This window comes from Chrysemys picta, chromosome 16 (genome assembly GCF_011386835.1).
Source record: "Chrysemys picta bellii isolate R12L10 chromosome 16, ASM1138683v2, whole genome shotgun sequence".
Classification (NCBI taxonomy): domain Eukaryota; kingdom Metazoa; phylum Chordata; order Testudines; family Emydidae; genus Chrysemys; species Chrysemys picta.
In genome coordinates, this window is record NC_088806.1 from 1,334,009 (window position 1) to 1,361,956 (window position 27,948).

Sequence of the window (27,948 nt, forward strand, 5' to 3'; positions counted from 1 at the left end):
AACGAGGCGCGTCAGCCGTACACGGGCCGGGGAGTCTCTCCTGGGGAGCAGCGACTCTGAAGCAGATTTGGGGGGCGGGGAGGGTAATCAGCGGAACGTGAGCTCCCGGGGCGACGCTGTGACCAGAAGGGCGAACGCCATCCCGGGCTGCGTAAGCGGGAATCTCGCGTAGGGGCAGAGAGGCGATTTCACTGCTGGATCGGGCCCAGACGCTGCCCACAGTTCCGGCCGGAGGGTGATTCCATCGGAGAGGGGTCAGAGAGGAGCCAGGAGAAGGATTAAAAACCCTGCCTGCGAGTGAGAGACTCCAGGAGCTCAGTTAGCGTAACGAAGAGGCGGCGAAGGGGTGACGGATCCCGGTCTGTAAGTACCGACGCGGGGAGCGAATGTTTCACTAGCAGAGGCAGGTCAAACCCGGTCGAGGGCCGGGAGTTGGAACCAGACGAATTCGGACTGGAAACAAGATGGAAAACGTCTAACAGTGAGCGGGGCTGGTGAGTGAGAGCAGTGGGGGCTGGGAGCCCGGACTCCTGGGATCTCTCCCCGGCTCTGGGAGGGGAGTGGGGGCTGGTGGGTCGGGCTCTCTCTCTAACACGCTCTCTGGCCTGTCAGCCCCTGGGATGGGGGGGAACAGGTGCAGCGAGGGGGGGAGTGAAAGTGACCTGATGCCGGTGGATGGGGGGGTCGGGAGATCCAGTGTCCGTCCCACCCCGGAAACCGGAATCAACCTCAAAATAACTTGCCCCTATTTAATCAGCGGTGGCCGGGAGGGGGATTCGGCCACGATGCAGGGCCTGGGGCTGCTGCTCTGCGCCCTGCTGTGCGGGGGGGTCAGTGGTAAGTTGGGGGGCAGAAACCTGAGCCCTCTGGGGGCCCTGACATCTGGGGGGGGGCCGATGGAGCCAGGCCCTGGGTCCCCGACAGGGGGGCAGGCTGGGGGATAATCGGGAGGGGTTAAACCAGGACTGGGGCAGGGTGCGGGACACAAAGGTGGTGGGAGGGCAGGGCTGGGGGCAGCTGCTCCCCACACCCTGGGTCTGACCCCTGCCTGCCCCACAAGGGGCCCCGGGTGGGAACGAGGAGCTGCGGCTCTACGAGAAACTCTTCGCCAACTACGACAAGAACACGCGGCCGGTGCTCCGCCCCGACGACACGGTGCCCGTGCAGATAATGCTCACGCTGACCAACCTCATCTCGCTGGTGAGACGCCCCCACGTCCGGCCAGCGCCCCCCGCTCCCGCGCCGCCGCCCCTGTGCCCGGCCCGGCCAGCGCCCCCCGCTCCCGCGCCGCCGCCCCTGTGCCCGGCCCGGCCAGCGCCCCTCACTCCCGACCCACAGCCCCTCGTTCCCACCCCCGCCGCCCCCTGCTCCCGCCCCCAGCAACCCTCACTCCCACTCTGCCGTGCCCAGCCTGGCCGGCGTCCCCCGCTGCCACCACAGTGTCCCCGCTCCTGCCCCGCCGCCCCCCACTCCCGCCCCAGCGCCCCTCACTCCCAACCTGCTCCCGCCACCCCCACGTCCAGCCCAGCTGGCGCCCCCCACAACCCCCACATCTGGCCCGGCGGCTACCCCCCCGCTCCCGCCACCCCCCACGTCCAGCCCAGCTGGCACCCCCCACAACCCCCACATCTGGCCCGGCCGCTACCCCCCCGCTCCCACCCAGCCGCCCCCGCCTCCGACCCGACCTGCAACCCCCGCGTACATCCCTCGCTCCCACCCTGCCACCCCCAAAACCACGCTGACCGTCTCCATCCTGTTGCAGAATGAAAAGGAGGAGACTTTGACCACCAATGTCTGGATAAAGTTTGTGAGTAACCCCTCACCCCCACTGGGTCTCCGGCCCCACTCAGGCCCCCCCAGACTCCTTGTTGATACCCTCAAGTGACCCCCGACTCTGAGCTCTCCTGTCTTCCCCCCTCCCCCCCCCCACTGCACTTACATCCTGAGGCTGAGGATAGAAACCAGGAGTCCTGGCTCCCAGCTGCTCCCTCCCCCCGCACTAATCTCCCCACTTCCGGTGACTGACCTTGTCCTGCAGGGGGGCAGCTACTATCCCTTGCCCCCCATCTCCGCCGGCGCCCCTCACTCCCGACCCGCAGCCCCCTGCCAGCCCAACCCTGCCCCCCCCAGCCCTGCCGGTGCCCCTCACTCCCGACCCGCAGCCCCTGCTAGCCCGGCCCTACCCCCCCCAGCTCTGCCGGTGCCCCTCACTCCCGACCCGCAACCCCCCACTAGCCCGACCCTGCCCCCCCCAGCTCTGCCGGTGCCCCTCACTCCCGACCCGCAGCCCCTGCTAGCCCAGCCCTGCCCCCCCATCTCTGCCGGCGCCCCTCACTCCCGACCCGCAGCCCCTGCTAGCCCAGCCCAACCCCCCCCAGCTCTGCCGGCGCCCCTCACTCCCGACCCGCAGCCCCTGCTAGCCCAGCCCTGCCCCCCTACCAGCTCTGCCGGTGCCCCTCACTCCCGACCCACAGCCCCTGCCCCCACAGCTCTGCCGGTGCCCCTCACTCCCGACCCGCAGCCCCTGCCAGCCCAGCCCTGGGCTCCTCACACACAGCTCTGTGGCGGGGGGTGCAGGGGGTCCCCCAGCCTCACCCCGTCTCTCTGCCCCCAGGAATGGGTGGACTATCGGCTGAATTATAGCAACAGTGAGTTCAAAGGGATCCGCTCCCTGCGCGTCCCCTCCGACATGGTCTGGCTGCCGGACATCGTCCTGGAGAACAAGTGAGACCCGGGAGGGGGCCCTGGCCGATGCCCCGAGGCTGTGTGGGGAGGGAGGCTGTGGGGGGAGCCGCATGACTTGGGGTCTCGGGAACCCTGGGAGATTCGGGGAGAGGGCCAGGAAACGTCCGCCCTCCTGTCTCCGGCGGTCCCAGCTCCAGCTCCTCGAACCTGGGACAGGGCCGTGACTCGGAGAACCAGTGGTTAATCGTGAGCTGAGCCAGCGTCTGGCCCCACTCGCTAACGGGTCGGTGGTCTTGGCGCAGGGGGGCCTAAGTGTGTTTGGCCCGCGCCTGAAGTCTCCATTCGCAGAACGGCCTGACGAGGGGAAAGTGTTTCTGTTTCTTTTACGAATAATAAGTCCCCCCTCCCCTCCCTGCCCGGTTATAATACACCGATTTATCTGCCTGGCCGGAGCTGTTGTTTTCCTCCTGCTCTCGCCAGCTACCCGGCCAGTCCACGGAAACGCTGTCTGGGCCAGTCCCGCCGCTCCAGGGCAGGCCTGCAGCCTGGCTCAGGTGCTCCAAGGGCCCCCCATCCCCACCGCGAGCCCCCAAACCTCCCCCCGGCTGCTGCCCGGGGCCAGAGCCCACTTGGCAACCACACCTTTGTTCTGCAGGTGCCGCCGAGCCCATGTCCCGCTCCCTGGCATCAGCCACCCGGCGTGGGGCTCTTTTGGGTCCGGCTTCAAGAGCCCTCTAAGCTAGAGAGGGGCCAGGGACCGGACCCTGGATCCCCACAGCTCGGGCCTGGTGCTACCGGCAGCTTGGCTACCGATTGCTTGTGCCAGCGGCCGCTGCTTTCGTTCGACGCTCTCGCTGCGATTCCCAAATGAGTTGAGACGAGGCCACTTTCTGGGTGCAGAGCGGTCAGCCTCCGTCCTTGGCTGGTTACTTCCTGCTTTCAGGTGACCCCCCAGCCGATGTGGCCAGATCCCCAGGGCTGGTATCTGGGCTGGTGCCATGCTTCACCATTCTTTTGGTTGCAGCTTGTCGAATAGCTCAGACAGCCGCTTCCTCAGCTCTGTCGCTTTCCATCCACTTCCTTCGCTGTGGCTGCTAGTACGATCCCCACGGCCACACCGAAAGTCAAGCAGAACCGTCTCTGCAAGTGGCTCATGTGCCACGGACGTGTTCCGGTCTCTCTTTGCTGCTGTGTTGCGGGAGATACCGGTTACGTAGCTGTCCCATGGCTGAGGACTCTTCAGCCCCACTTCCCTGCATCCACCTCCGTGGAATTCATCCCATCTCATTGGCGGTGGTGGCAAATTCGTTTGGATTCCTTCCACTTAATCGACTGGGCTCTGCAATAGATTGGTTCATCGTACATGACCCCAGCCCTGTCTTGGCCCAGACCGTGGGGCGTAACTCAAAAAAGAGTCCTACAAAAAGCAGAAACTCAGTCAAATTACCAAGGATGATTATTTAAAAAAAAAACATAAACAGGTAGGGACAAAATTAGAAAGGCCAAGGCACAAAACGACACTCAACTAGCTAGGGAGAAAAAGGGCAACAAGAATGCATTTTACAACTACCTTACAAGCAAGAGGACTTCCTGCACTTAGGACGGAAGAATCCCATGCACTGCTACAGACTAGGGACCGAATGGCTAGGTAGCAGTTCTGCAGAAAAGGACCTAGGGGTCACAGTGGACGAGAAGCTGGATACAAGTCGACAGTGTACCCTTGTTGCCAAGAAGGCTAACTGCATTTTGGGCTGTATAAGTAGGAGCATTGCCAGCAGATCGAGGGACGTGATCATTCCCCTTTATTCGGCACTGGTGAGGCCTCATCTGGAGTACTGTGTCCAGTTTTGGGCCCCACACTACAAGAAGGATGTGGAAAAATTGGAACGAGTCCACTGGAGGGCAACAAAAATGATTAGGGGGCTGGGGCACATGACTTATGAGGAGAGGCTGAGGGAACTGGGATTGTTTAGTCTCCAGAAGAGAAGATTGAGGGGGGATTTGATAGCCGCCTTCAACTACCTGAAGGGGAGTTCCAAAGAGGATGGAGCTCGGCTGTTCTCAGTGGTGGCAGATGACAGAACAAGGAGCAATGGTCTCAAGTTGCAGTGGGGGAGGTCCAGGTTGGATATTAGGAAACACTATGTCACTAGGAGGGTGGTGAAACACTGGAATGCGTTACCTAGGGAGGTGGTGGAATCTCCTTCTTTAGAGGTTTTTAACGCCTGGCTTGACAAAGCCCTGGCTGGGATGATTTAGTTGGGAATTGGTCCTGCTTTGAGCAGGGGGTTGGACTAGATGACCTCCTGAGGTCTCTTCCAACCCTAATCTTTTATGATTCAATGAAGACCAAGGACAGGGTAGGCCCGTTACTCATTGAGGAGGGAAAGATAATGATAAAAAAAACCGCAGCAGTGGCCGATGTGTTAAATGCCTTTTTTGTTTCGGTTTTCACCAAACAGTTAGCGGTGACCGGCCAACTAGCACAGTGAACGTCGGTGTAAAGGGGGAAGGATCTGAGGCTAACATAAGGGCAGAACAAGTTAAAAATTAATTAGACAAGTCCGATGTCTCCAAGTTGGCAGGGTCTGACAAAACACATCCTGGGATACTCAAGAAATGGGCTGAAGAGGTCTGAGCCATCTGTGACGATCTTTGAGTACACGTGGCGGTGGGCACACAACTGGTTGGAAAACCGTTCCCAGAGAGTAGTTATCAGCGGTTCACAGTCAAGCTGGAAGGGCATAACGAGCGGGGTCCCCCCAGGAATCTGTCCTGGGTCCGGTTCTATTTGATATCTTCTTAAATGATTTTGTTTAGGTTGGACATTAGGAAAAAGTGGTTAAAGGCTGGAACAAATGACCTGGGGAGGTCGTGACGTCTCCATCGTTGGAGGTTTTTAAGAACAGGTTGGACCAACACCTGTGGCGGATGGTCTAGAAGATAATACTTTGTCCTGCTTCTGTGTAGGGGGCTGGACTAGATGGATTTAGACGTGTTCTGCCGATTTGAGTTAAAGTCAGACTACGCCCTTTTTGCGATTGGGTTATGTCGGCAGAGGTGCGGCTGGTTGTCCCCCTCCCTGACGTTCCCGCCCCATTTTCGGTCTGTCCCTGCTTCAGTGGTTCAACCTCATGCATCCCAGTCCACCCCTTTCAGGGTATCCCAAAAGCTGGCCCGGCCACAGAAAAGTCTTTCCAGGGATGCCCCCAAAAGTCCACTGAGATGAAGGCTTCAGGCCACAGGGCAGGTTGGGGTGGGTGCCGATCTTTTGGGGTGCATGGGCTTTGGTGTGTCAATATATGAGGGTGTCTCATGGGCACCAAGGGATGTGGTGGTTTTGTTTTTGGGGCACAGGGATGTTGTTTTCCAGGCTGCATGGGAAGTGTCTGGGCTGCAGGGACTTGCTGACGCCCCCTTTCCCTTCTCACCCCCCCCCCCCCAGCATCGACGGGCAGTTTGAGATCGCCTACTACGCGAACGTGCTGGTGTACCCTGGGGGAGCCATGTACTGGCTGCCCCCCGCCATCTACCGCAGCACCTGTGCCATCGAAGTCACCTACTTCCCCTTCGACTGGCAGAACTGCTCCCTTGTCTTCCAGTGAGTGAGATATGCCCACCTCTGGGGCGGGGCGGCCAGTTACACGGGGACCCCTCGCCTGGCGCTGAGATGTGCCCACCTCTGGGGGGGGCGGCCGGTTACCCAGAGACCCCTCGCCCGGCGCTGAGATGTGGCCACCTCTGGGGGGGGCGGCCGGTTCCCCAGAGACCCCTCGCCCGGTGCTGAGATGCAGCCACCTCTGGGGCGGGGCGGCCAGTTACCCAGAGACCCCTCGCCCGGCGCTGAGATGCAGCCACCTCTGGGGCGGGGCGGCCGGTTCCCCAGGGACCCCTCGCCTGGTGCTGAGATGCAGCCACCTCTGGGGCGGGGCGGCCGGTTACCCAGAGACCCCTCGCCTGGCCCTGAGATGCACCCACCTCTGGGGCGGGGCGTCTGTTTACTCAGGGACCCCTCACCCAGTGCCAGGGCTGACCCTAAGGAGAGGGCGCCCCCTGCTGACCCCCCATGTGGCTGCAGGTCCCAGACGTACAGCGCTAACGAGGTTGAACTGCAGCTGTCAATCAATGAGGAGACGTCCCGCCCCTTTGACGAGATCGATATAGACCCCGCCGCCTTCACAGGTATGGGGGGGTGGGAAAGAGGGTGTCTGCCAGCCCCCCCCGAACAGACCCCCAAGGGGGCAGGGGGTGTCTGCCACAGCTCCTCCCAGGGGCAAATGTCTGCCAGGTCCCCCCCAGTGGGGGTGCTCCCCACAGCACCCACTGCCTCCCGCCCTGCAGAGAACGGGGAGTGGGCGATCCGGCACCGGCCGGCCTGGAAGGTGCTGCACCCGGAGCTGGGCCGGGAGGCGCTCGGCTTCCAGGAGATCCGCTTCTCGCTCATCATCCAGCGCAAGCCCCTCTTCTACGTCATCAACATCATCGTGCCCTGCGTGCTCATCTCCTCCGTCGTCGTGCTGGTCTACTTCCTGCCTGCCCAAGGTGAGCCCGGCCACGGGAAACCCCGCCCAGCCCGGTCAGCCACCGGGACGCCCCTCCTGGCCACAGGGACGCCCCACCTGCCCCGCCCGGCCACGGGGATGCCCTGCCTGGCCTCGAAGATATCTAGCCGGCCACAGGGAAACCCTGCCCGGCCACAGGACAAGGAGAGGTGCTCCCTACCACACCCATGTGGGGGACACATTTGCTGGCACTAGGAGCAAACGATAGGGGCATGAACCCCAATCTCTCCTGGTGGCCCCTCTCTGGGGGGCCCCAGGGCAGAAAGCCCCAGGCCCTGGGCAGGAGGGGACATAGCAGGATATCGGAGGGAAGCCAAACGGCTCCATGTCACCCCTGTTCTCTGCCCCTGGCAGCCGGTGGCCAGAAATGCACCCTCTCCATCTCAGTGCTGCTGGCTCAGACTGTCTTCCTCTTCCTCATCGCCCAAAAAATCCCAGAGACCTCACTCAGCGTCCCCCTCATCGGCAAGTGAGTGACACCCCCCATCCCGCTTCCCTGGGAACCAGGACTCCTGGGTTCTCTCCCTGGCTCTGGGAGGGGAGTGGGGGCTGGTGGTTACAGCAGGGGGGTCTGGGAGCCAGGACTCCTGGGTTCTCTCCCCGGCTCTTGGAGGGGTGTGGGGGCTGGTGGGTTAGAGCAGGGGAGGCTGGGAGCCAGGACTCCTGGGTTCTCTCCCCAGCTCTGGGAGGGGTGTGGGGGCTGGTGGGTTAGAGCAGGGGAGGCTGGGAGCCAGGACGCCTGGGTTCTCTCCCAGCTCTGGGAGGGGAGTGGGGGCTGGTGGGTTAGAGCAGGGGAGGCTAGGAGCCAGGACTCCCGAGATCTCTCCCCGGCAGGTACCTGATGTTTGTCATGGGGGTGGCGACGCTGATCGTGATGAATTGTGTCATTGTGCTGAATGTTTCCCTGCGAACGCCGAACACCCACTGCATGTCTGAGCAACTCAAACATGTGAGTGTCAGGGGCAGAGCACAGTGGGGAGATGAGAGGGATCTGGGGGGGGGAAGTGCCAGGGGGCTGGGGGTGGAGGGAGTGCTCGGGGGCAGTGGGGCTGGAGAACTGGGGATCAGTGCCAGGGGGAATGTGGGGTGAAGGGCACCAGTCTTGGAGGGAAATTGGAGAACCAAGAACCAACCAAAGGGGGAATAGGGATTGGGGAGAGAACCGATCCTGGCTGGGGGAGTGGGGGCTTAGGGCAGGGAAGAGTCCAAGGGCTAAGCCCGGACCCTTAGATCCAGTATCTTAGATGTCTGTAGACTAATGTGAGAAGGATAGGGAATAAGCAGGAAGAACACGAAATGCTAGTCAATAAACACAACTATGACCTAGTTGGCGTCACGGAGACTTGGTGAGATAATACGCACAACTGGAATATTGGTACAGATGGGTACAGCGTGCTCAGGGACAGGCAGGGGAAAAAGGGAGGTGTTGCCGCCTTATATATTAAAAATGCGTACACTTGGACTGAGGTTGAGCTGGAAATAGGAGACAGACTTGTTGAAAGTCTCTGGGTAAGGATGAAAGGGGTAAAAAACAAGGGTGATGTCATGGTAGGGGTCTACTACAGATCCCTAACCAGGAAGACAAGGTGGGTGACGCTTTTTTTTAAACTAATAAAATCATCCAAACCACAGAACTTGGTGGTGATGGGGGACTTCAACTCCCCAGACATCTGTTGGGAAAATAACACAGCAGGGCACAGATTATTCAACAAGTTCTTGGAATGTATCGGAGACGATTTTTTATTTCAGAAGGTGGAGAAAGCTACTAGGGGAGAGGCTGGTCTAGATTTGATTTTGACAAATAGGGAGGAAGTGGTTGAGAATTTGAAAGCGGAAGGCAGCTTGGGTGAAAGCGATCGTGAAATAATAGAGTTCATGATGCTAAGGAATGGTAGGAGGGAGAACAGCAAAATGAAGACAATGGATTTCAAGAAGGCAGACGTTAGCAAACTCAGGGAGTTGGTAGGTAAGATCCCATGGGAAGCAAGTCTATGGGGAAAAACAGTTGAAGTTTTCAGTTGGCAGTTTTTCAAAGAGACGTCATTAAGGGCACAAGAGGAAACTATCCCACTGCGTAGGAAAGATAGGAAGTATGGCAAGTATGGCTTAACCAGGGGATCTTCAATAATCTAAAACTCGAAAAACAGTCCTGCAAAAATTGAAAACTCAGCCAAATTACAAAGGATGAATATAAACAAATAAAACTAATATGTAGGGACAAAATTAGAAAGGCCAAGGCACATAACAAGATCAAACTAGCTAGGGACATAAAGGGTAACAAGAAAACATTCTACAAATACATTAGAAGCAAGAGGAAGACCAAGGAGAGGGTAGGCCCGTTACTCAATGAGGGGGGAAAGACAATAACAGAAAATGTGGAAATGGCAGAGGTGCTTAATGACGTCTTTGTTTCGGTTTTCACCAAGAAGGTTGGTGGCGACTGGACGTCTAACATAGTGAATGCCAGTGAAAATGAGGTAGGATCAGAGGCTAAAATAGGGAGAGAACAAGTCAAAAATTACTTAGACAAGTTAGATGTCTTCAAATCACCAGGGCCTGATGAAATGCATCCTAGAATACTCAAGGAGCTGACTGAGGAGACATCTGAGCTATTAGCGATTATCTTTGAAAAGTCATGGAAGATGGGAGAGATTCCAGAGGACTGGAAAAGGGCAAATCTAGTGCCCATCTCTAAAAAGGGAAATAAGAACAACCCAGGGAATTACAGACCGGTCAGCTTAACTTCTGTACTCGGAAAGATAATGGAGCAAATAATTAAGCAACCAATTTGCAAACACCTAACATAAGAACATAAGAATGGCCCTACTGGGTCAGACCAAGAGTCCATCTAACCCAGTATCCTGTCTACCGAGGGTGGCCAGTGCCAGGTGCCCCAGAGGGAATGAACAGAACAGGGAATCATCAAGCGATCGATCCCCTGTCACCCACTCCCAGCTTCTGGCAAACAGAGGCCAGGGACACCATTCCCGCCCATCCTGCTAATAGCCATTGATTGACCTATCCTCCATGAACGTATCTAGTTCTTCGTTGAACCCTGGTATAGTCTTGGCCTTCGCAACATCCTCTGGTGAGGAGTTGCACAGGTTAACAGTGAGTTGTGTGAAGAAATACTTCCTGTTGTTTTAAACCTGCTGCCTATTAATTTCATTTGGTGACTCCTAGTTCTTGTGTTATGAGAAGTAGTAAACAACACTTCCTTATCTACTTTCTTCACACCAATCATTGTTTTATACACCTCAATCATATCCCCCCTTAGCCATCTCTTTTCCAAGCTGAAAAGTCGCAGTCTTATTAATCTCTCCTCATACGGAAGCCGTTCCAGACCCCTCATCATTTTTGTTGCCCTTTTCTGAACCTTTTCCAATTCCAATCTATCTTTTTTGAGATGGAGCGACCACATCTGCACGCAGTATTCAAGATGTTGGCGTACCATGGATTTATAGAGGCAACATGATATTTTCTGTCCTATTATCTATCCCTTTCTTAATGATTCCCAACATCCTGTTCGCTTTTTTGGCTGCCACTGCACATTGAGTGAATGTTTGCAGAGAACTCTCCACAAGGACTCCAAGATCTCTTTCTTGAGTGGCAACAGCTAATTTAGACCCCTCATTTTATACATGTAGTTGGGATTATATTTTCCCATGTGCATTATTTTGCATTTATCAACATTGAATTTCATCTGCCATTTTGTTGCCCAGACACCCAGTTTTGAGAGATCCTTTTGTAGCTCTTCGCAGTCTGCCTGGGACTTAACTATCTTGAGTAGTTTTGTATCATCTGCAAAATTTGCCACCTCACTGTTTACCCCTTTTTCCAGATTGTTTATGAATAAGTTGAATAGGACTGGTCCCAGTACAGACCCCTGGGGGACACCACGATTTACCTCTCTCCATTCTCAAAACTGACCATTTATTCCTATGCTTTGTTTCCTATCGTTTAACCAGTTACCAATCCATGAGAGGACCTCTTATCCCATGACAGCTGACTTTGCGTAAGAGCCTTTGGTGATGGACCTCGTCAAAGGCTTTCTGAATATCTTAGTACACTATATCCACTGGATCACCCTTGTCCACATGCTTGTTGACCCCCTCAAAGAATTCTAGTAGATTGGTGAGGCATGATTTCCCTTTACAAAAACCATGTTGACTCTTCCCCAACAAGTTATGTTCATCTCTGTGTCTGACAATATTGTTCTTTATTATTGTTTCAACCAGTTTGCCCGGTACTGAAGTCAGGCTTACTGGCCTGTAATTGCTGGGATCACCTCTAGACCCCTTTTTAAAAATTGGCGTCACATTAGCTATCCTCCAGTCATCTGGCCCAGCGGCTGATTTAAATGATAGGTTACAGACGACAGTTAGTAGTTCTGCAATTTCATATTTGAGTTCCTTCAGAACTCTTGGGTGATACCATCTGGTCCTGGTGACTTATTGCTGTTTAATTTATCAATTTGTTCCAAAACCTCCTCTAATGATACCTCAATCTGGGACTGTTCCTCCAATCTGTCACCTAAAAAGAATGGCTCAGGTTTGGGAATCTCCCTCACATCCTCAGCTGTGAAGACCGATGCAAAGAATTCATTTAGTTTCTCCCAGAGCCGGCTCCAGGGTTTTGGCCGCCCCAAGCAGCCAAAAAAAACCCCCAAAAACCCCTTGATCGCGATCTGCGGTGGCAATTTGGCGGAAGGTCCTTTGCTCCTAGCAGGAGTGAGGGACCGTCCGCCGAATAGCTGGACCTGCCGCCCCTCTCCGGCACTGCTTGCCAAGCTGGTGCCTGGAGCCGGCCCTGGTTTCTCCGCAATGGCCTTATTGTCCTTGAGTGCTCCTTTGGCACCTCCATCATCCAGTGGCCCCACTGGTTGTTTAGCAGATTTCCTGCTTCTGATGTACTCCAAAAAAAAAAAAATTGCTATTACTTTTTGAGTCTTTGGCTAACTGTTCCTCAAATTATTTTTTGGCCTTCCTAATTGTATTTTTACACTTCATTGCCAGAGTTTATGCTCCTTTATGTTTTCCTCACTAGGATTTAACTTCCACTTTTTAAAGGATGCCTTTTTGCCCCTCACGGCTTCTTTTACTTTATTGTTTAGCCACGGTGGCTCTTTTTTGGTTTTCCTACTATGTTTTTTAATTTGGGGGTATACATTTAAGTTGAGCCTCTATTATGGTGTCTTTAAAAAGTTTCCACAGGCAGCTTGCAGAGATTTAACTTTTGGCGCTGTACCCTTTAATTTCTGTTTAACTAACATCCTCATTTTTGTGGAGTTCCTCTTTCTGAAATTAAATGCTACAGTGTCTGGACGCTGTGGTGTTTTTCCTGCCACAGGGATATTATGGTCACTATTACCAAGCAGTCCGGCTACATTCACCTCTTGGACCAGGTCCTGTGCTGCACTTAGGACTAAATCCAGAATTGTCTCTCCTCTGCTGGGTGCCAGGACCAGCAGCTCCAAGAAGCCGTCATATAAGGTGTCAAGAAACTTTATCTCTGCATCCCGTCCTGAGCTGACATGTACCCAGTCAATATGAGGATAATTGAAATCCCCCATTATTATTATTATTGAGGTTTTTTTATTTTAATAGCATCTCTAATCTCCCTGAGCATTTCACAGTCACTATCACCATCCTGGTCAGGTGGTCAGTAATATATCCCTGCCACTATATTCTTCTTATTAGAGCATGGAATTTCTCTCCATAGAGATTTTATGGTACAGTTAGATTCATTGATGATTTTTACTTCATTCGATTCTACACTTTCTTTCACATATAATGCCACTCCCCCACCAGGACCTGTTCTGTCCTGTTCTGTCCCCTGATATTACTGTATCCCATTGATTATCCTCATTCCACCAAGTTTCTGTGATGCCTGTTATATCAATATCCTCATTTAATATGAGGCACTCTAGTTCACCCATTTTATTATTTAGACTTCTAGCTTTGGTATATAAGCTCTTTAAAAACTTGTCTCCTTTTAGCTATCTGCCATTACACGACGTAATTGAATGGGACAGATAATAACCTAGAAGATAATAAGGTGATAACAGTCAGCATGGATGTGTCAGGAACAAATCATGTCAAACCAACCCGATAGCTTTCTTTGACATGATAACAAGGCTTGTGGCTGGGGGGAAGCGGTAGATGTGGTCTATCTTGACTTTAGTAAGACTTTTGATACTGTCTCGCATGACCTTCTCATAAACAAACTAGGGAAATACAACCTAGATGGAGCTGCTATAAGGTGGGCACAAAACTGGTTGGAAAACTGTCCCCACAGAGTAGTTATCGGTGGTTCACAGTCAGGCCGGAAGGGCATAACGAGTGGAGTCCCGCAGAGATCGGTTCTGGGTCTGGTTCTGTTCAATATCTTCATCAATGATTTAGATAATGGCCTAGAGAGGACACTTACAAAGTTTGTGGATGATACCAAGCTGGGAGGGGTTACAAGTGCTTTGAAGGATAGGATTAAAATTCAAAATGATCTGGACAAACCGGAGAAATGGTCTGAAGTAAATAAGATGAAATTCAATAAGCACAAATGCAAAGTTCTCCACCTAGGAGGGAACAATCAGTTGCACACATACAAAATGGGAAATGACGGCCTAGGAAGGAGTACTATGGAAAGGGATCTCGGGAGGTCATAGTGGACCACAAGCTAAATGCGAGTCAACAGTGTGACGCTGTTGCAAAAAAAGCAAACAACATTGTGGGATGTATTAGCAGGAGTGTTATAAGCAAGACACGAGAAGTAATTCTTCTGCTCTACTCGGCGCTGATTAGGCCTCAAGTGGAGTATTGTGTCCAGTTCTGGGCCCCACATTTCAGGAAAGATGTGGACAAATTGGAGAGAGTCCAGAGAAGAGCAACAAAAAAGATTAAAGGTCTAGAAAACATGAGCGATGGGAGAAGATTGAAAAACGTGGGTTTGTTTAGTCTGGAGAAGAGAAGACTGAGAGGGGACATGATCACAGTTTTCAAGTACATAAAAGGTTGTTACAAGGAAGAGGGAGAAAAATTGTTCTTCTTAACCTCTGAGGACAGGGTAAGAAGCAATGGGCTTAAATTGCAGCCAGGGCGGTTTAGGTTGGACATTAGGGAAAACTTCCTTTCAGGGGGGCTAAGCACTGGAATAAATTGCCCAGGGAGGTTGTAGAATCTCCATCGTTGGGGATTTTTAAGATCCGGTTGGACAAAGACCTGTAAGGGCTGGTCTAGATAATACTTAGTCCTGCCACGAGTGCAGGGGACAGGACTAGAGACCTCACGAGGTCCCTTCCAGTTCTATATCTCTTCGCCCCCCCCCAGGTGTTCCTCGAGGTGCTGCCACGGTACCTGGGCTCAGCCCTGGAGCCCACGGGGGACCCCTGGGCTGCACCCCCTGCCCGGCGGCGCAGCTCCTTTGCCATCATGCTCAAAGCCGAGGAGTACATCCTCAAGAAGCCACGCAGCGAGATCCTCTTTGAGCGTCAGGGCCAGCGCCATGGGCTCAACAGGACCCCCGCCTGTGGTGAGAAACATCCCCCCACCCCCGCATGCTGGCTACCCACACCCCACTGCCAGGGGAACGTGTTAGTGTTAATCCTCAGAGCCAGGACTCCTGGGTCCCTAACTCTGCCCCGCCCCCTCTCTCTGCAGACAGGGTGGACGTCGGCGTCACCAGCACCTTGTACAAGAACCTGGCCAGCGCAGCCCCCGAGATCCGGGCGTGCGTGGAGGCCTGCAACTTCATCACACAGACCATGAGAGAGCAGAATGCGAGCAGCGCGGTGAGTCCCACATCAGCCTGCCCCAGGACCTGGGGGGCAGATTGGGGCTGGAGCCCCCAACAGGGGAAAATCCATGGGTCCTAGCTCCTATTCTGACTCTTAATCTATTCCACCAGCCCCCACTCCTCTCCCAGAGCCAGGGAGAGAACCCAGGAGTCCTGGCTCCCAGCCCCCACTCTCCTCCCAGAGCTGGGAGAGAACCCAGGAGTCCTGGCTCCCACCCCCCCCCTGCTCTAACCCACCAGCCCCCACTCCTCTCCCAGAGCCAGGGAGAGAACCCAGGAGTCCTGGCTCCCAGCCCCCCCTGCTCTGACCCACCAGCCACCACTCTCCTCCCAGAGCTGGGGAGAGAACCCAGGAGTCCTGGCTCCCAGCCCCCCCTGCTCTGACCCACCAGCCACCACTCTCCTCCCAGAGCCAGGGAGAGAACCCAGGAGTCCTGGCTCCCAGCCCCCCCTGCTCTGACCCACCAGCCCCCACTCTCCTCCCAGAGCTGGGGAGAGAACCCAGGAGTCCTGGCTCCCAGGCCCCGCCTCTCCTCTCCCCCCTCTCCAAGTGCAGGGGACCTAGGCGCCCTGACACCCCTCTCTCTGCCGCGCAGGAGATGGAGAACTGGGTGCTGATCGGGAAGGTGATTGACAAGCTATGCTTCTGTGCCGCCATCCTGCTCTTCACTATCGGCACCCTCGGCATTTTCCTAATGGGGCATTTCAACCAGGTGCCCGACGACCCCTTCCCCCTGCAGCCGGACCCGTAGCCGGGACCCGGCCCTGCCCTCACCCGCCGGGGTACCGACGCACAATGAGGTAGCCATGCGGGCGAGTGTGATGTCTGGATGGGAGCCCCCTGCCCCACAGCACAGCACCCCCTAGCACCTTGTCCCAGGGCCAGTCACTTGACTTTTACCCACCGTCTTCTGTCCCAAGCAGCTGCAGGCACCACTACAGAGCTGGGCTCAGAAATACTGCTGGTACGGGGGAGGGACGCCCCACCCCAGACACAGACGCATGTCAGCACTGGGCAAGGGCTCCCTGTATAAACCCCACCCCAGACACGGACGCATCTTGGCACTGTGAGGGATTCCTGTATGACCAGCCCACCCCCCCCCAGAGGCAGCTGCATCTCAGCCCCATGTCTCACCCCTCCAGACCAGCAAGGAGATTCTGGGGACACAGCTCTTTGGAAGTAGCTCTAGTCACAGCACCTGCTGGGCTAGTGTAGATGGGCCCTGTGGCTTCCTTGCTCCCAACTCCAGAGTAGGCCGCCCCACATCTGGTCCCCCCTCACCTTCCCAACCTTGCTGCTTGTGGCTGGCGCCCTGGGTGTGTGGGATGAACATGATCACACACCAGTTCAAAGTCACCTGCTCCGGGCCGGGGGTTAACCTGCGTGCCGCCTAGGGTCACCCGCAGTCTGCTGCTTGGTGCCAACCCCCTGGTGTCCGTCCCCAGCACCTCCCTGAAGAAGCCACCCTCTGTTCCCTGTCTCCCTTCGCTTCTCCAGCAAGGTGGCCATCAGCCAGCCCCACACGCTGCCCGAGGGGCAAAGCCCCCGTGGGGTGCAGCCTACCTGCACTCAGTTCCACCAGCACAGGGTGAGGTGGTAGGGACCTGAGCCCTGCACGTTTCGTTACAGCAAAGCAGAAGTAGACACAGAGCGTGCTTTGGTAGCCCGGTCCCAGCTGGCGCCATAGCTGGAAAGATGGGGCCAGCACTTCCACTTCCCTTTTGTCCACTCCAGCAAATAAAGTCACGCGTTTTACCTCAGCGGGCATTTCCAGGCATGCTTCTAGGATTGCTCCGCAGGGCAGGGCCTGACCTGACTGAGGACTGCTGGCCAGTGGGTGCCAAAGGGCTAAAACGCTGCTGGAGATAGGAGGTGTCTCCCTCCCAACTCTCTGGGGCAGATCAAGGGAGGAGCTGGCAAGAACCTAACAAGAAGAAATTCCGCACTCAGGCGGAAGGTGTGAACTCGGCAGGGGGCTCCGACGTGAGGCTAGGATACAGACAGCCTTTGGAGAGAGAGAGCTCTCACCTGGGACAGAGTGGCCAAGACATGGAGTGACCGAACCTGCGCTTCTCTACGCTAACATCAGTAATAAACCCTGCTCTGCTCTGGAAAGGCGGCTGGGCACCTGGGTCCCTGCAGAGTGGACACGGCTCTCGCAGGGCAGAGCTCACCAGGTGAAGCAGGCTGGAGCCCCGAGGCGCAGGTGACCCTTCGGGGTCTGACCCACTGAAGGCGTTCCTCCCAGGGACTGTTTATCCTGTAGATCTGCGAGACGCTGCTGCAGAGCGTTACCGAGGTGTCTTTCCTCCCCGCCCCCCAAAGCAAACGTGCCCGTAGGACCATGATCAGTTTACTGAGTTCAAAGCAAATAGAAGGGGGAGAGACAAGATAAAAACCTCGGCCCAACGCACAGACCTACACCTCGCACGCGGGTCGGCCATTGCTACCCCAGGGGTTCCGTTCCAAGGTACTGGCCCAGTCTTGGCCCCCCCCCCCCCAATAAATAATCCAGAGCCATCTGGAGCACCCCACCCCAGTCCAGACAGAAGCTGTCGTCCTCCCCGCCGATCCTTTCATGTGATTCGGGGAACAGGGAAGAACTGTGACGTGACTGACACCAAACACACAGGAAGGGGAGGGGTTCCAGCCAGATCCTTGCTTCGGACCCGGTGAGAGCCGGGTCTGGTTCCCCGGCGGAGGCGCTGCGGTCTGGGGAGGGGGCGCCCAGGCATGGCAGGGCAGGGCAGGGCCTCCTTTTAGGCACTGAGGAAGAACTTCTTGTAGAATTTGTTCATCTGCTCGAGGAAGATGAAGGTCAGGACCGTGTGGGGACCCAGGCGGGCGTAGTAGGGGGTGAAGCCCTTCCAGAGGCTGAAGAACCCCTCATAGCGGATGACTTTCAGCAGCACATCCTGGAATTCAGAAAGCAGAGGTCAGTACGCGGCAGACAGTACTCCGGGGCCGCCCTGTGCCAGCTCCGGCCAGCTAACGCCCCTGCACCGGCTAGTCGCTCGAGCAAGCTGTGGGAAGGCAGGACTCCTGGGTTCTAGTCCTGCTTCTGTCACTCTGTAGCCTCCAGAAAGCCACTTCTCAAACTCTCTCTCTCTGCCTCAGTTTCCTTCGCTGTACAACCGTGCCTGAGCCTCCTTTAATGAATAGCGGCAGAGCACTGTCAGTCCCACGGCTTTTCTCCCATGTCCCATCTCTGACAGGCCACTGCCCCCCAGTGGCCAGATGGATTCAGGACAGGTGAAGAGACGCCTGTCCCCCTCTCGCACGGCGCAGCCTGCGTATATTTAAGGAGGATGCCACGCTGAACGTGACCAACGTAGGCCTTCACTTGACTGTCATCCTGCGTCCCCTTTGCTTTCCCTAGACACGGACATTTGGAGAAGTGTTTTCTCCCCCGCCCCAGTGACACCGATTCACACCCTGGGTCCACCAGGTGAGTGGCTCTGAGTTCAAAGCCTGATCCAAATGTTCCTCCACACCAGTGTCCTGTTCTCCCTGGCAGCTGCAAGGCAAGGCGACCGGAGGGGTTCCCTGCCAAGCAGGAGACTCCGAGATGGGGCAGCAGTAAGAATTCCTGAACTGACCACCACAGAGTGGGAGTTCACTGCGGGAAACGTCCTAGCCGCGCAGTAGGGGCTCAGAACCCCCTGTATCTGAGCTGAGGCGATGGACTCCATGGGCATGGGCCCACTCTCACCACCAAACATTTACACTTGAACTTCTCCAGCTTCCAGCCCTCGGGCTGGGTTCGACCTTACTAAATATCTGTTCCCTGCGTCGGTACTTACAGCCCGGGATCCGTCACCCCTTCGCCACCTCTTCCCTGAGCTCCTGGAGTCTCTCACTCGCAGGCAGGGTTTTTAATCCTTCTCCTGGCTCTTCTCTGACCCCTCTCCGATGGAATCACCCTCCGGCCGGAACTGTGGGCAGCGTCTGGGCCCGATCCAGCAGTGAAATCGCCTCTCTGCCCCTACGCGAGATTCCCGCTTACGCAGCCCGGGATGGCGTTCGCCCTTCTGGTCACAGCGTCGATTATCCACCCTGCCCCCAATCTGACAGCCCCCGTCCATTTCCCCACGGCCGGGACGGAAGCACAGCTGCGCTATCAATAGAAATCTGCCCATGGAGCGGCAGCGTGAACCCATCCTCTGGACACAGGAATATTCATCAAAGGAACCCAACACCCCAAGGGCCCAAGACGGCGGATCCCAGCACCTCCCCCGTCTCCAGCTGTCACTTACCAGCCCATTCTTGTACTCCGGTTTCCCATCTATCATCCGCATGTTCTGAATCCTGCGTGCCCGGGGTAAATGGGGGAGGAAGCTTTAAGCCAGCAGCACCGAGATCAGTTTATACACCGAGATCAGTTTCCACATAGCGAGGGATCAAGGGTGGATCTGGAACACAGGGAAACCTGCAGCCCAGACCAGCTTGCCCTGGGATCCCTGCAAGCTAAGCAAGTCAGTCTTTGAGACCCGCCCCCAGAACTGATGCACTATGGGTAATGCTCCCTATGTATGCATCCCTGCCCCTTGGGGAGGGGGGGGGGGGGAAGAGTTCAAATCCCGTGGCCTGTTCGCTGCTGACGGGGCGATTCCCTCCTGTGGTGATGGGCACTGCAGTCCCATTAGGGCTGAGAACTCACCAACTCAGCTCACAAAATACCCACAAGGCAAGGCAGGGGTGGATTCCCCCAGCCACACAACCCTCCACTCCCTATTCCTGACCATCGCCGTGCCCCCCCTCAACCATCTCAGCCTGTGCCGAGGGCACACCCAGCGCTCCTGCCACTCGCCTGGTCTTGGCGATATCCACCGGCATCGAAGCAGCCGTGGTCACCAGCCCGCTGATCATACTGGCACAGAAATGGCAGAAGATGTTGTCTCGGAAGTAACCTGGAGAGGAGGGAGAGGGGGGATTTTAGGACCCCCCTGGAGGTCAGAGCTAAGCCGTTCGAGCACCTGTCTCACTGAGCATAGAGCAGGGGGAGCTGGGAGCCAGGACTCCTGGGTTTTCTCCCTGGCTCTTCCAATGAGATACTGGGAAGCAGCCCCACCCCCAATCTGTGTTTCAGTCCAATGTGGGTAACACTTAACTACCTCCTGGGGGGCAGTCAGGACTGGTTAACAGGGGACATGCACCAGCATAACGGCATGTTGGTTGGCTGGAGTGCAGTGCTATCCCTCAGCCATGCGTTTTATGTCAGACACAATGTGACCGGGACTTACCGGAGCCCAGCAAGAACTGCTTGGACTGAGAGTAGGAGGCTAACTGGGCAGCATTCACCACTACCGCTCTGGCCATGGTGGGGACACAGCCCTGTGAAGCAAAGAGAGGAGGGGCAGTTAACGGGGGAGGGGGGGATGACATGGGAAACACTGTGCAGTCACGAGGATGGGGAATCTAAGTGCTTGCCTTGCATGAGCAGCAGATGCCTGCCACAGACTAACACCCCTTCGGCCCCCTGAACGTGTTTGCCCATCGGCTGGTCGGCATTACACCCCATAGTAATATGATGATAGGATTATGGCATATCTCCGATGTATTTTATGCAAGATACGGCCTGTATAATGTCATTGAAACGGTTATGATTCACTGACAATGATTATCCTATTTGTATGCATGTCTCATTTGGGTATCTGGAGTTAAGAATATTGTTTCTGCATCTATTACAAATGTGTTTGCACCTGGGGAACACCCACCAGACAGAATGCAATCAGGCGAGATGGCTGGCTGGGAACAAGTCAACGGACTATTGGGAGAACAAAAGGTCTTAGAAGATGCTGATCTCCCCCTGGGGAGGTTTAGGGTTATGGTACTGGACTCCATCTTGGAATGCCAGTATTTTTCCACTGAGGGGCGTGGGAACCAAGTTTGAAAACAAAGGGGTTCCCGCCTTATGGAAAAGCAATTTAAGGTAGGGGAGTGGCATCCTCCTGGTTCTTCTTCACTGGCTCCCCCTCCAAAGGAGACGCTCGGAAACACCTGAGAAACAAGGACTGGACTGAGGGAGAAGGGATGGACCCAGGCGCGAGGGATTTCTAGCCTGTGAAAGGAATCCCTGGAGTTTTCAGCTGCAAGCAAGTGCCACTTGCCTTCAAGAATCTCTACAATCCGCCTAAAACAGCATTTGCTAGACAGCTCCAATTTCTTCAGCATGTTCAGTTTAGATTGTTTGTGTTTATTTACTAGGTAATCTGCTTTGATCTGTTTGCTATCGCTGAAAATCCATTGTCTGTAGTCAATAAACCTATTTTTGTTTTGTCTAAAACCAGTGTGTGGCAGTCACAACAGGAGGCAAAAAGCTGTATATATTCCCCTCCACAGTGAGGGAAGGGGCGAATTTCATGAGCTTAAGCTGTACAGTTCCCTGTGCAGCACAAGACGCTATCGTTTTGGGTTTACCCTCGGGGTGGGGGGGGGGGGGAAGGGTGCACTTGAGTATCTGGGCAGTCCCTTAGCTGAAGCCTTCCCGTGCAGAGCTGATCTCAGCGTCTGGGCCTGTTTCTGCAGCTGATGTGTCCCTACCTGAGTGAATGCTGGTGAAAGTGAGAGACCAGGAGCACGGCTGCAGCTTGTCACAGCATTACAGGGTGAGTGGGAGCCCAGGCTGGTGGGTCAGGCAGGCTCGGTGGTACCCCGGGGAGGAACCCATCATAGGCTGATCCCACAAACCCAGCTGCCCCCCCATCTCCCAAACGAATTCTCCTGGGTGCATCTGCCGCCGGGCCTAGCCCTCCAACGAGCGCCGTACCCGCCAGAGTGTCAGCACGCCCTCTTCGCGGGTTATCCTCAGCAGCGCGTTGAAGACATTGCTGTAGCCTCTCCTCTGGTCGGGGGGCAGCCTGGGAACAGGAACAGAGGAGGGGAGCAAGGGGGCAGTTCAGAGGCCCAGACCCCTCGGAGCATGGCCTAGTGGGTTACAGCAGCAGCCTAGGGGCACCAGGTTTCTCATGGGGGCTAGCAGCACCGCTGCCAGACGGGGAAACAGCCGCATTACCGCACCGCATGCAGTTCAACCCCGCTCACCTGCCGTCCGCCGTCATCCTGATGAGCGCCACCTCAGCCGGTGTGCCCACGAAGGCCCCGGTGGCCCCAGCCGTCATGCCGATCCCCGCCTTCATGAAGAAGTTGGGCGGCGTGCCGTCTGCCTTGGTGAGCTTCTCGAAGAGGATGGTGTAGATGCCCAGGCGGGTGGTGGTATAGGTCGCCTGTCTCAGAAGCCCCGCCGACAGCCTGCCAAGGGCAGGAGGGTTATGGGCCTGTGTGGCTGCTGGACGCCTGGATCCTCGGCCTGGGGCCAGCTCCGCAGCAACCATGAGAATTAGGTGCGTTTGCTCACAGGACCTGAGGCCGGCCAGTCCAGCAACACAAACCACGCATCTCCCGGCTGCACGCACAGCGATGGCTGCCCGCCAGCCCCACGCGTGCCCTGACCCTCACGAGCACCCAGCGCACTGGGGAAAGGAGCAGAACTGACAGACATTAACGCTCTACCCATTTCTTGCAGGGCCACTCAGCGCCTGCCACAGGCAACGATCCTGGTTACTACAGAGCTGGGGCTGTGGTACAAGGTGTAGCCGAGAGGGGAAAGGCCCCGTGTCCCATTCCCGGCCCCCCCTCAAAGCTGCCTGTCCCCTGCCTTGGGGACAGATCCGAGCCGGCGCCCCCTACCCTGCCTCCCATTCCCCACCTGCCTGAGCCAGCCAATCTCCCACCCTGTGGCTGACCCCCCCATAGAGGGGAACGGCCCCATGTCCTGTTCGTCAACCCCCTGTGCCAGAACAAAGGCGCCCCCAATCACCCATCCCCTCATACCCAGTGTAGATGCCGCGGACGCCTTCCTTCCCGAGGATGCTCCTGACGGCGTGAAAGCTGGTTTTGTACTCTTTGGTCTTGGCCCCTTCCCCGCTCAGCTGCATGCGGTTCTTCACCAGGTCCAGGGGCTGCACGAAGACAGTCGCCCCCATGCTGCGGGGCCACAGAGAGTATTTGACAAAGGACAAAATGGAGGAGACCAGCCTACGCGGTGCAGTTAATGAGGATCTAAAGCGATCATCTGTATTGGGATAGCGCCCTCATGGATCAGGACCCCACCGAAGGGCTGACAACCAAAGCTTTGGGGTAATATTCGCCTCCGTTTCTCACAGGGGCCCTGCCAGTCAGTCCGCTCCACTAGCCACTCCTCACAAAGCCACGGCTCTACCCACCACAAACACGCAAGTGGGAATAGCCAGCTTGCCAGGAAGCGACTGCCACAGCCGTCCACAGCCTTCAAATCATCAGGTCCAAAATTCAGACAGCCAAACAACTCTCGGACGCACGCTCCGCTTTGGACTCTGACCCATGCGGAAGAGGGGGAGGAGACGGTGCTTATTTATCGACCCCACAACCCCCGATTTTGAGACGAGATTTAGGAAGCAGTTAATAACAGAAACCACTCGCCTCGCTTGCTTTGGACAATCCAGGGGTGGCACAGATTTACGGGGGATGGCATGAAGGGGCCCGCTCAGACGCATGGGTTAGAAAACTAACCAGTGCCCTACTGAATATGAAAGATTTTAGCCCGTTCTCAGATTCCCCTGGGCTAGCTGGTCCCTAGTCCCGAGACAGAAGAGACCCTGTATCCTCCTGGAGCCAGCCACTCCCCCCAAAAGCTGCTCCCTAGAGGTGAAAGGGTCCCAGGAGGCCAGATGCTAAGAGCACATTTGCTAGGAGTATTAAGAGAGAAATAGCAGCTAATGAGGGGCCCCTTGTCCCTCTCAACCCTCCTAGTCAGGCTAAATCCCAGCCCCTCCTGCCCAAGGAAACCCTCAGGCCGCAGCAAGGGGATTAACATTTTTGGCCACGGCAAAGTGGCCAACACCAGGCTTTGCTACACACGTAATCCCAACGCTGTGCCAGTGTGCCAGGTCCTGAGCACAGAACCCAGGAGTCCTGGCTCCCAGCCCCCCCTGCTCTAACCCACCAGCCCCCACTCCCCTCCCAGAGCTGGGGAGAGAACCCAGGAGTCCTGGCTCGCAGCCCCCCCTGCTCTGACCCACCAGCCCTCACTCCCCTCCCAGAGCCGGGGAGAGAACCTAGGAGTCCTGGCTCGCAGCCCCCCCTGCTCTAACCCACCAGCCCCCACTCCCCTCCCAGAGCCGGGGAGAGAACCCAGGAGTCCTGGCTCGCAGCCCCCCCCTGCTCTGACCCACCAGATCCCACTGCCCTCCCAGAGCTGGGGAGAGAACCCAGGAGTCCTGGCTCGCAGCCCCCCCTGCTCTGACCCACCAGATCCCACTGCCCTCCTAGAGCCGGGGAGAGAACCCAGGAGTCCTGGCTCGCAGCCCCCCCTGCTCTGACCCACCAGATCCCACTCCCTTCCCAGAGGTCCTGTGTCTCCAGGGCCATGGGGTGTTTGAGAAGAGGCAGGAATTGAGGAGGAGGTTGCATTTGGAAAGGGGACATGGACATGCAGGGCTCTAGGAGCACCCCAAGTCCCAGCAGGGAAGGAGATCGGGCAATCCCATACCCACAGGGTATCTTCCCATCCCCAGGAGGACCCCCATATTGAGAGACTAGGGCTCTGGAGGTGTAGTCGAACACACTGAGGGTGTCTCTGATGGTGTGAGGGATGGGCTCTGGGGGGGAGCTCTGGCGGGTGTAGGAGGGGTTGTGGGGAGGGGTCACAAGGGATCAGGGCTGAAGGGGATCTCTATGGGGAGATGGGAGAGAGATCACACAGGAGGTGTGGGAGGGGCTTTCAGGGGGTCTCTGAGGAGGGCAGGGAAGCGGCTGTGGGGAGCAGCACTGTGGGGGAGGGGTCACATTGCAGGAAGGTTGCACTGGGGGTGGGGGACGGGGCACGCTGAGCGGGTGAGGGAAGGGCACGGGGGGCACGCTGCGGAAGGGGCGCTGGGGAGAAGTTGGGGAGGGATGCACTGAGGGGTGGGGAAGGGGGTCACATGGGGGGATTTCTGTGGGAGACGGGCACGCTGAGGGGAGGGTGGGGAAGGGGTCATGCTGAAGGGTCACTGGTAGAGGGGTCTCGCTAAGGGTAGGGGGAGCGATCCCTGGGGCACACTGAGGGGGATGGGGGATGGGTCACGGGGGGGGGGGAGGGGCACACTGAGGGGGTGGGGAGGGGTCATGGGGGGGAAGGGCGCGCTGGGGGGGAGGGGCACGCTGAGGGGGGAGGGATCACTGCAGGGGGCACACTGAGGGGGGTGGGGGAGGGGTCACTGAGGGGGGGTGGGGCGCGCTGAGGGGGATGGGGGAGGAGTCATGGGGGGAGGGGTCACTGAGGTGGGGGAGGGAGGGGTCAAGGGGGGAGGGGCGCGCTGAGGGGGGTCACTGAAGGGGGAGGGGTCACTGAGGGGGTGGGGGAGGGGAGGGATCACTGAGGGGGGAGAGGGGCGCGCTGAGGGGGGTGGGGGAGGGGCGCGCTGAGGGGGGGGTCACTGGGGGGAGGGTCACTGGGGGGGCACGCTGAGGGGGGGTCACTGGGGGAGGGGCACGCTGAGGGGGGGAGGGGGAGGGGCGCGCTGAGGGGGGGAGGGGGAGGGGTCACTGGGGGGGAGGGGCGCGCTGAGGGGGGGTCACTAGGGGGAGGGGTTACTGAGGGGGGGAGGGGGGAGGGGCGCGCGCTGAGGGGGGAGGTCACTGGGGGGGGAGGGGTCACTGGGGGGAGGGGGGAGGGGCGCGCTGAGGGGGGTCACTGAGGGGGGAGGGGTCACTGAGGGGGGAGGGGGAGGGGCGCGCGCTGAGGGGGGGAGGGGCGCGCTGAGGGGGGGAGGGTCACTGGGGGGGAGGGGGGAGGGGCGCGCTGAGGGGGGGAGGGGCGCGCTGAGGTGGGAGGGGCGCTGAGGGGGGGAGGGGGAGGGGGAGGGGTCACTGGGGGGGGAGGGGGGAGGGGCGCGCTGAGGGGGGAGGGGCGCTGAGGGGGGGAGGGGTCGGGGTCACTGGGGGGGAGGGGGAGGGGCGCGCTGAGGGGGGAGGGGCGCGCTGAGGGGGGGAGGGGGAGGGGCGCGCTGAGGGGGGGAGGGGCGCTGAGGGGCGCGCTGAGGGGGGGTCACTAGGGGGAGGGGTCACTGAGGGGGGGAGGGGCGCGCGCTGAGGGGGGGAGGGGCGCTGAGGGGGGGAGGGGCGCTGAGGGGGGGAGGGGGAGGGGCGCGCTGAGGGGGGGAGGGGGAGGGGTCACTGGGGGGAGGGGCGCGCTGAGGGGGGGTCACTGAGGGGGGAGGGGAAGGGGTCACTGGGGGGAGGGGGGTGGGGCGCGCTGAGGGGGGGTCACTAGGGGGAGGGGTCACTGAGGGGGGAGGGGGAGGGGCGCGCGCTGAGGGGGGGAGGGGCGCTGAGGGGGGGAGGGGGAGGGGTCACTGGGGGGAGGGGCGCGCTGAGGGGGGGGGTCACTGAGGGGGGAGGGGAAGGGGTCACTGGGGGGAGGGGGGTGGGGCGCGCTGAGGGGGGGTCACTAGGGGGAGGGGTCACTGAGGGGGGAGGGGGAGGGGCGCGCGCTGAGGGGGGGAGGGGCGCTGAGGGGGGGAGGGGGAGGGGCGCGCTGAGGGGGGGAGGGGGAGGGGTCACTGGGGGGAGGGGCGCGCTGAGGGGGGGTCACTGAGGGGGGAGGGGAAGGGGTCACTGGGGGGAGGGGGGGTGGGGCGCGCTGAGGGGGGGTCACTAGGGGGAGGGGTCACTGAGGGGGGAGGGGGAGGGGCGCGCGCTGAGGGGGGGAGGGGCGCTGAGGGGGGGAGGGGGAGGGGCGCGCTGAGGGGGGGAGGGGGAGGGGTCACTGGGGGGAGGGGCGCGCTGAGGGGGGGTCACTGAGGGGGGAGGGGAAGGGGTCACTGGGGGGAGGGGGGTGGGGCGCGCTGAGGGGGGGTCACTAGGGGGAGGGGTCACTGAGGGGGGAGGGGGAGGGGCGCGCGCTGAGGGGGGGAGGGGCGCTGAGGGGGGGAGGGGGAGGGGCGCGCTGAGGGGGTGGGGGCGGGGTCACTGGGGGGAGGGGGGAGGGGCGCGCTGAGGGGGGGGTCACTGAGGGGGCGCTGAGGGGGAGGGGGCGCTGAGGGGGGAGGGGGAGGGGTCACTGGGGGTGGGGGAGGGGCGCGCTGAGGGGGGGTCACTAGGGGGAGGGGTCACTGAGGGGGGAGGGGGAGGGTCACTGGGGGGGAGGGGGAGGGGCGCGCGCTGAGGGGGGAGGGGGAGGGTCACTGGGGGGGGGAGGGGGAGGGGCGCGCGCTGAGGGGGGGAGGGGCGCGCGGTCTCTCACCCGGCCAGGCCCCCGAACAGGAACTTCACGGCCTTGGGGGAGGTTTTGGGCCGCTGGGACCCCGCCGCCGCCGCCGCCGCCATCGCCGGGTCCGGCCGGGCCGGGACCAAGGTGACTCCGGCGCCGGGACTGGAGCGAGCGAGCCTGGCTGCGCGCGCAGCCAACAGCGCTCCGGGGCGGGCGGGGCCGGGCGGGCTGCGCGCGCAGCCAACAGCGCTCCGGGGCGGGGCGGGTGGGTGTTAGAGGCGACAGGGGAGGGTGCGCGCGCAGCCAGGCCCTCTCCTCCTCCCTCCGTGCTGAGGGGTTTGCGCGCGTGGCGGCGGTGCAGCCGCTTTTGGCGGGAACGGCGGTTGCCGTTGCCCTTGGGGGCGCGCGGGGCCCCTGAGAAGGGGGGGGGTCCAGCAATAAATAATACTCGGGATAAATGCTCCACCCCCCAGAAGTAATACTTTGGGGTCTTGCGCCTGCGCATAACACGCCAGGGGCAGTACTCCCCGCGCACCCCCACCACCGCCAACAATACTCGAGTATTGATACTCGGCACCTACGAGCCCTTCCCGGTGATACTCTGGTTGGGGGGATACTCCAGGGGCAGCACCACCCAGGAGTAATACTGGGGTGCAAAGATACATGCTAAGGCACAC

General features: G+C 58.5%; 2 protein-coding genes across 4 annotated transcripts; one reads left to right on the top strand and one right to left on the bottom strand.

Annotated features, from left to right (window-relative positions):
• Positions 1-699: 699 nt before the first annotated feature.
• Positions 700-17,536, top strand: CHRNE (cholinergic receptor nicotinic epsilon subunit). 3 transcript variants are annotated; one of them, XM_065570532.1, is made up of 12 exons: positions 710-837; positions 1,061-1,200; positions 1,763-1,807; positions 2,615-2,724; positions 6,131-6,286; positions 6,764-6,867; positions 7,027-7,227; positions 7,602-7,716; positions 8,082-8,196; positions 14,573-14,774; positions 14,903-15,033; positions 15,635-17,536. In XM_065570532.1, the coding sequence occupies exons 1-12, from the start codon at positions 786-788 to the stop codon at positions 15,788-15,790; spliced, it is 1,527 nt and encodes a 508-aa protein (XP_065426604.1). In that variant the 5' UTR covers positions 710-785; the 3' UTR covers positions 15,791-17,536. The 3 variants fall into 3 exon arrangements, with proteins under 3 accessions (XP_065426603.1, XP_065426605.1, XP_065426604.1); XM_065570531.1 differs by having other exon boundaries at positions 700-837; positions 6,764-7,227; XM_065570533.1 differs by lacking the exon at positions 1,763-1,807 and having other exon boundaries at positions 704-837.
• On the bottom strand, positions 17,377-27,490 carry SLC25A11 (solute carrier family 25 member 11). Its single transcript, XM_005295277.4, has 8 exons — positions 27,305-27,490; positions 22,873-23,025; positions 22,084-22,290; positions 21,809-21,899; positions 20,283-20,373; positions 19,850-19,949; positions 19,296-19,347; positions 17,377-17,954 (listed from the first exon to the last, which is right to left on the bottom strand). The coding sequence occupies exons 1-8, from the start codon at positions 27,385-27,387 to the stop codon at positions 17,799-17,801; spliced, it is 933 nt and encodes a 310-aa protein (XP_005295334.2). The 5' UTR covers positions 27,388-27,490; the 3' UTR covers positions 17,377-17,798.
• Between the last annotated feature and the right edge of the window lie 458 nt (positions 27,491-27,948).

Excerpts from the sequence above, each read along its gene's own strand:
- CHRNE (XM_065570531.1), top strand. The coding sequence starts at position 786 with ATGCAGGGCCTGGGGCTGCTGCTCTGCGCCCTGCTGTGCGGGGGGGTC. Across the intron at positions 1,808-2,614 it reads CCAATGTCTGGATAAAGTTT|GAATGGGTGGACTATCGGCT; the intron begins GTGAGTAACCCC and ends CTCTGCCCCCAG. Across the intron at positions 15,034-15,634 it reads AGCAGAATGCGAGCAGCGCG|GAGATGGAGAACTGGGTGCT; the intron begins GTGAGTCCCACA and ends TCTGCCGCGCAG.
- SLC25A11 (XM_005295277.4), bottom strand. The coding sequence starts at position 27,387 with ATGGCGGCGGCGGCGGCGGCGGGGTCCCAGCGGCCCAAAACCTCCCCC. Across the intron at positions 19,348-19,849 it reads GTGGATATCGCCAAGACCAG|GATTCAGAACATGCGGATGA; the intron begins GCGAGTGGCAGG and ends CCGGGCACGCAG. Across the intron at positions 17,955-19,295 it reads CGGAGTACAAGAATGGGCTG|GATGTGCTGCTGAAAGTCAT; the intron begins GTAAGTGACAGC and ends TCTGAATTCCAG.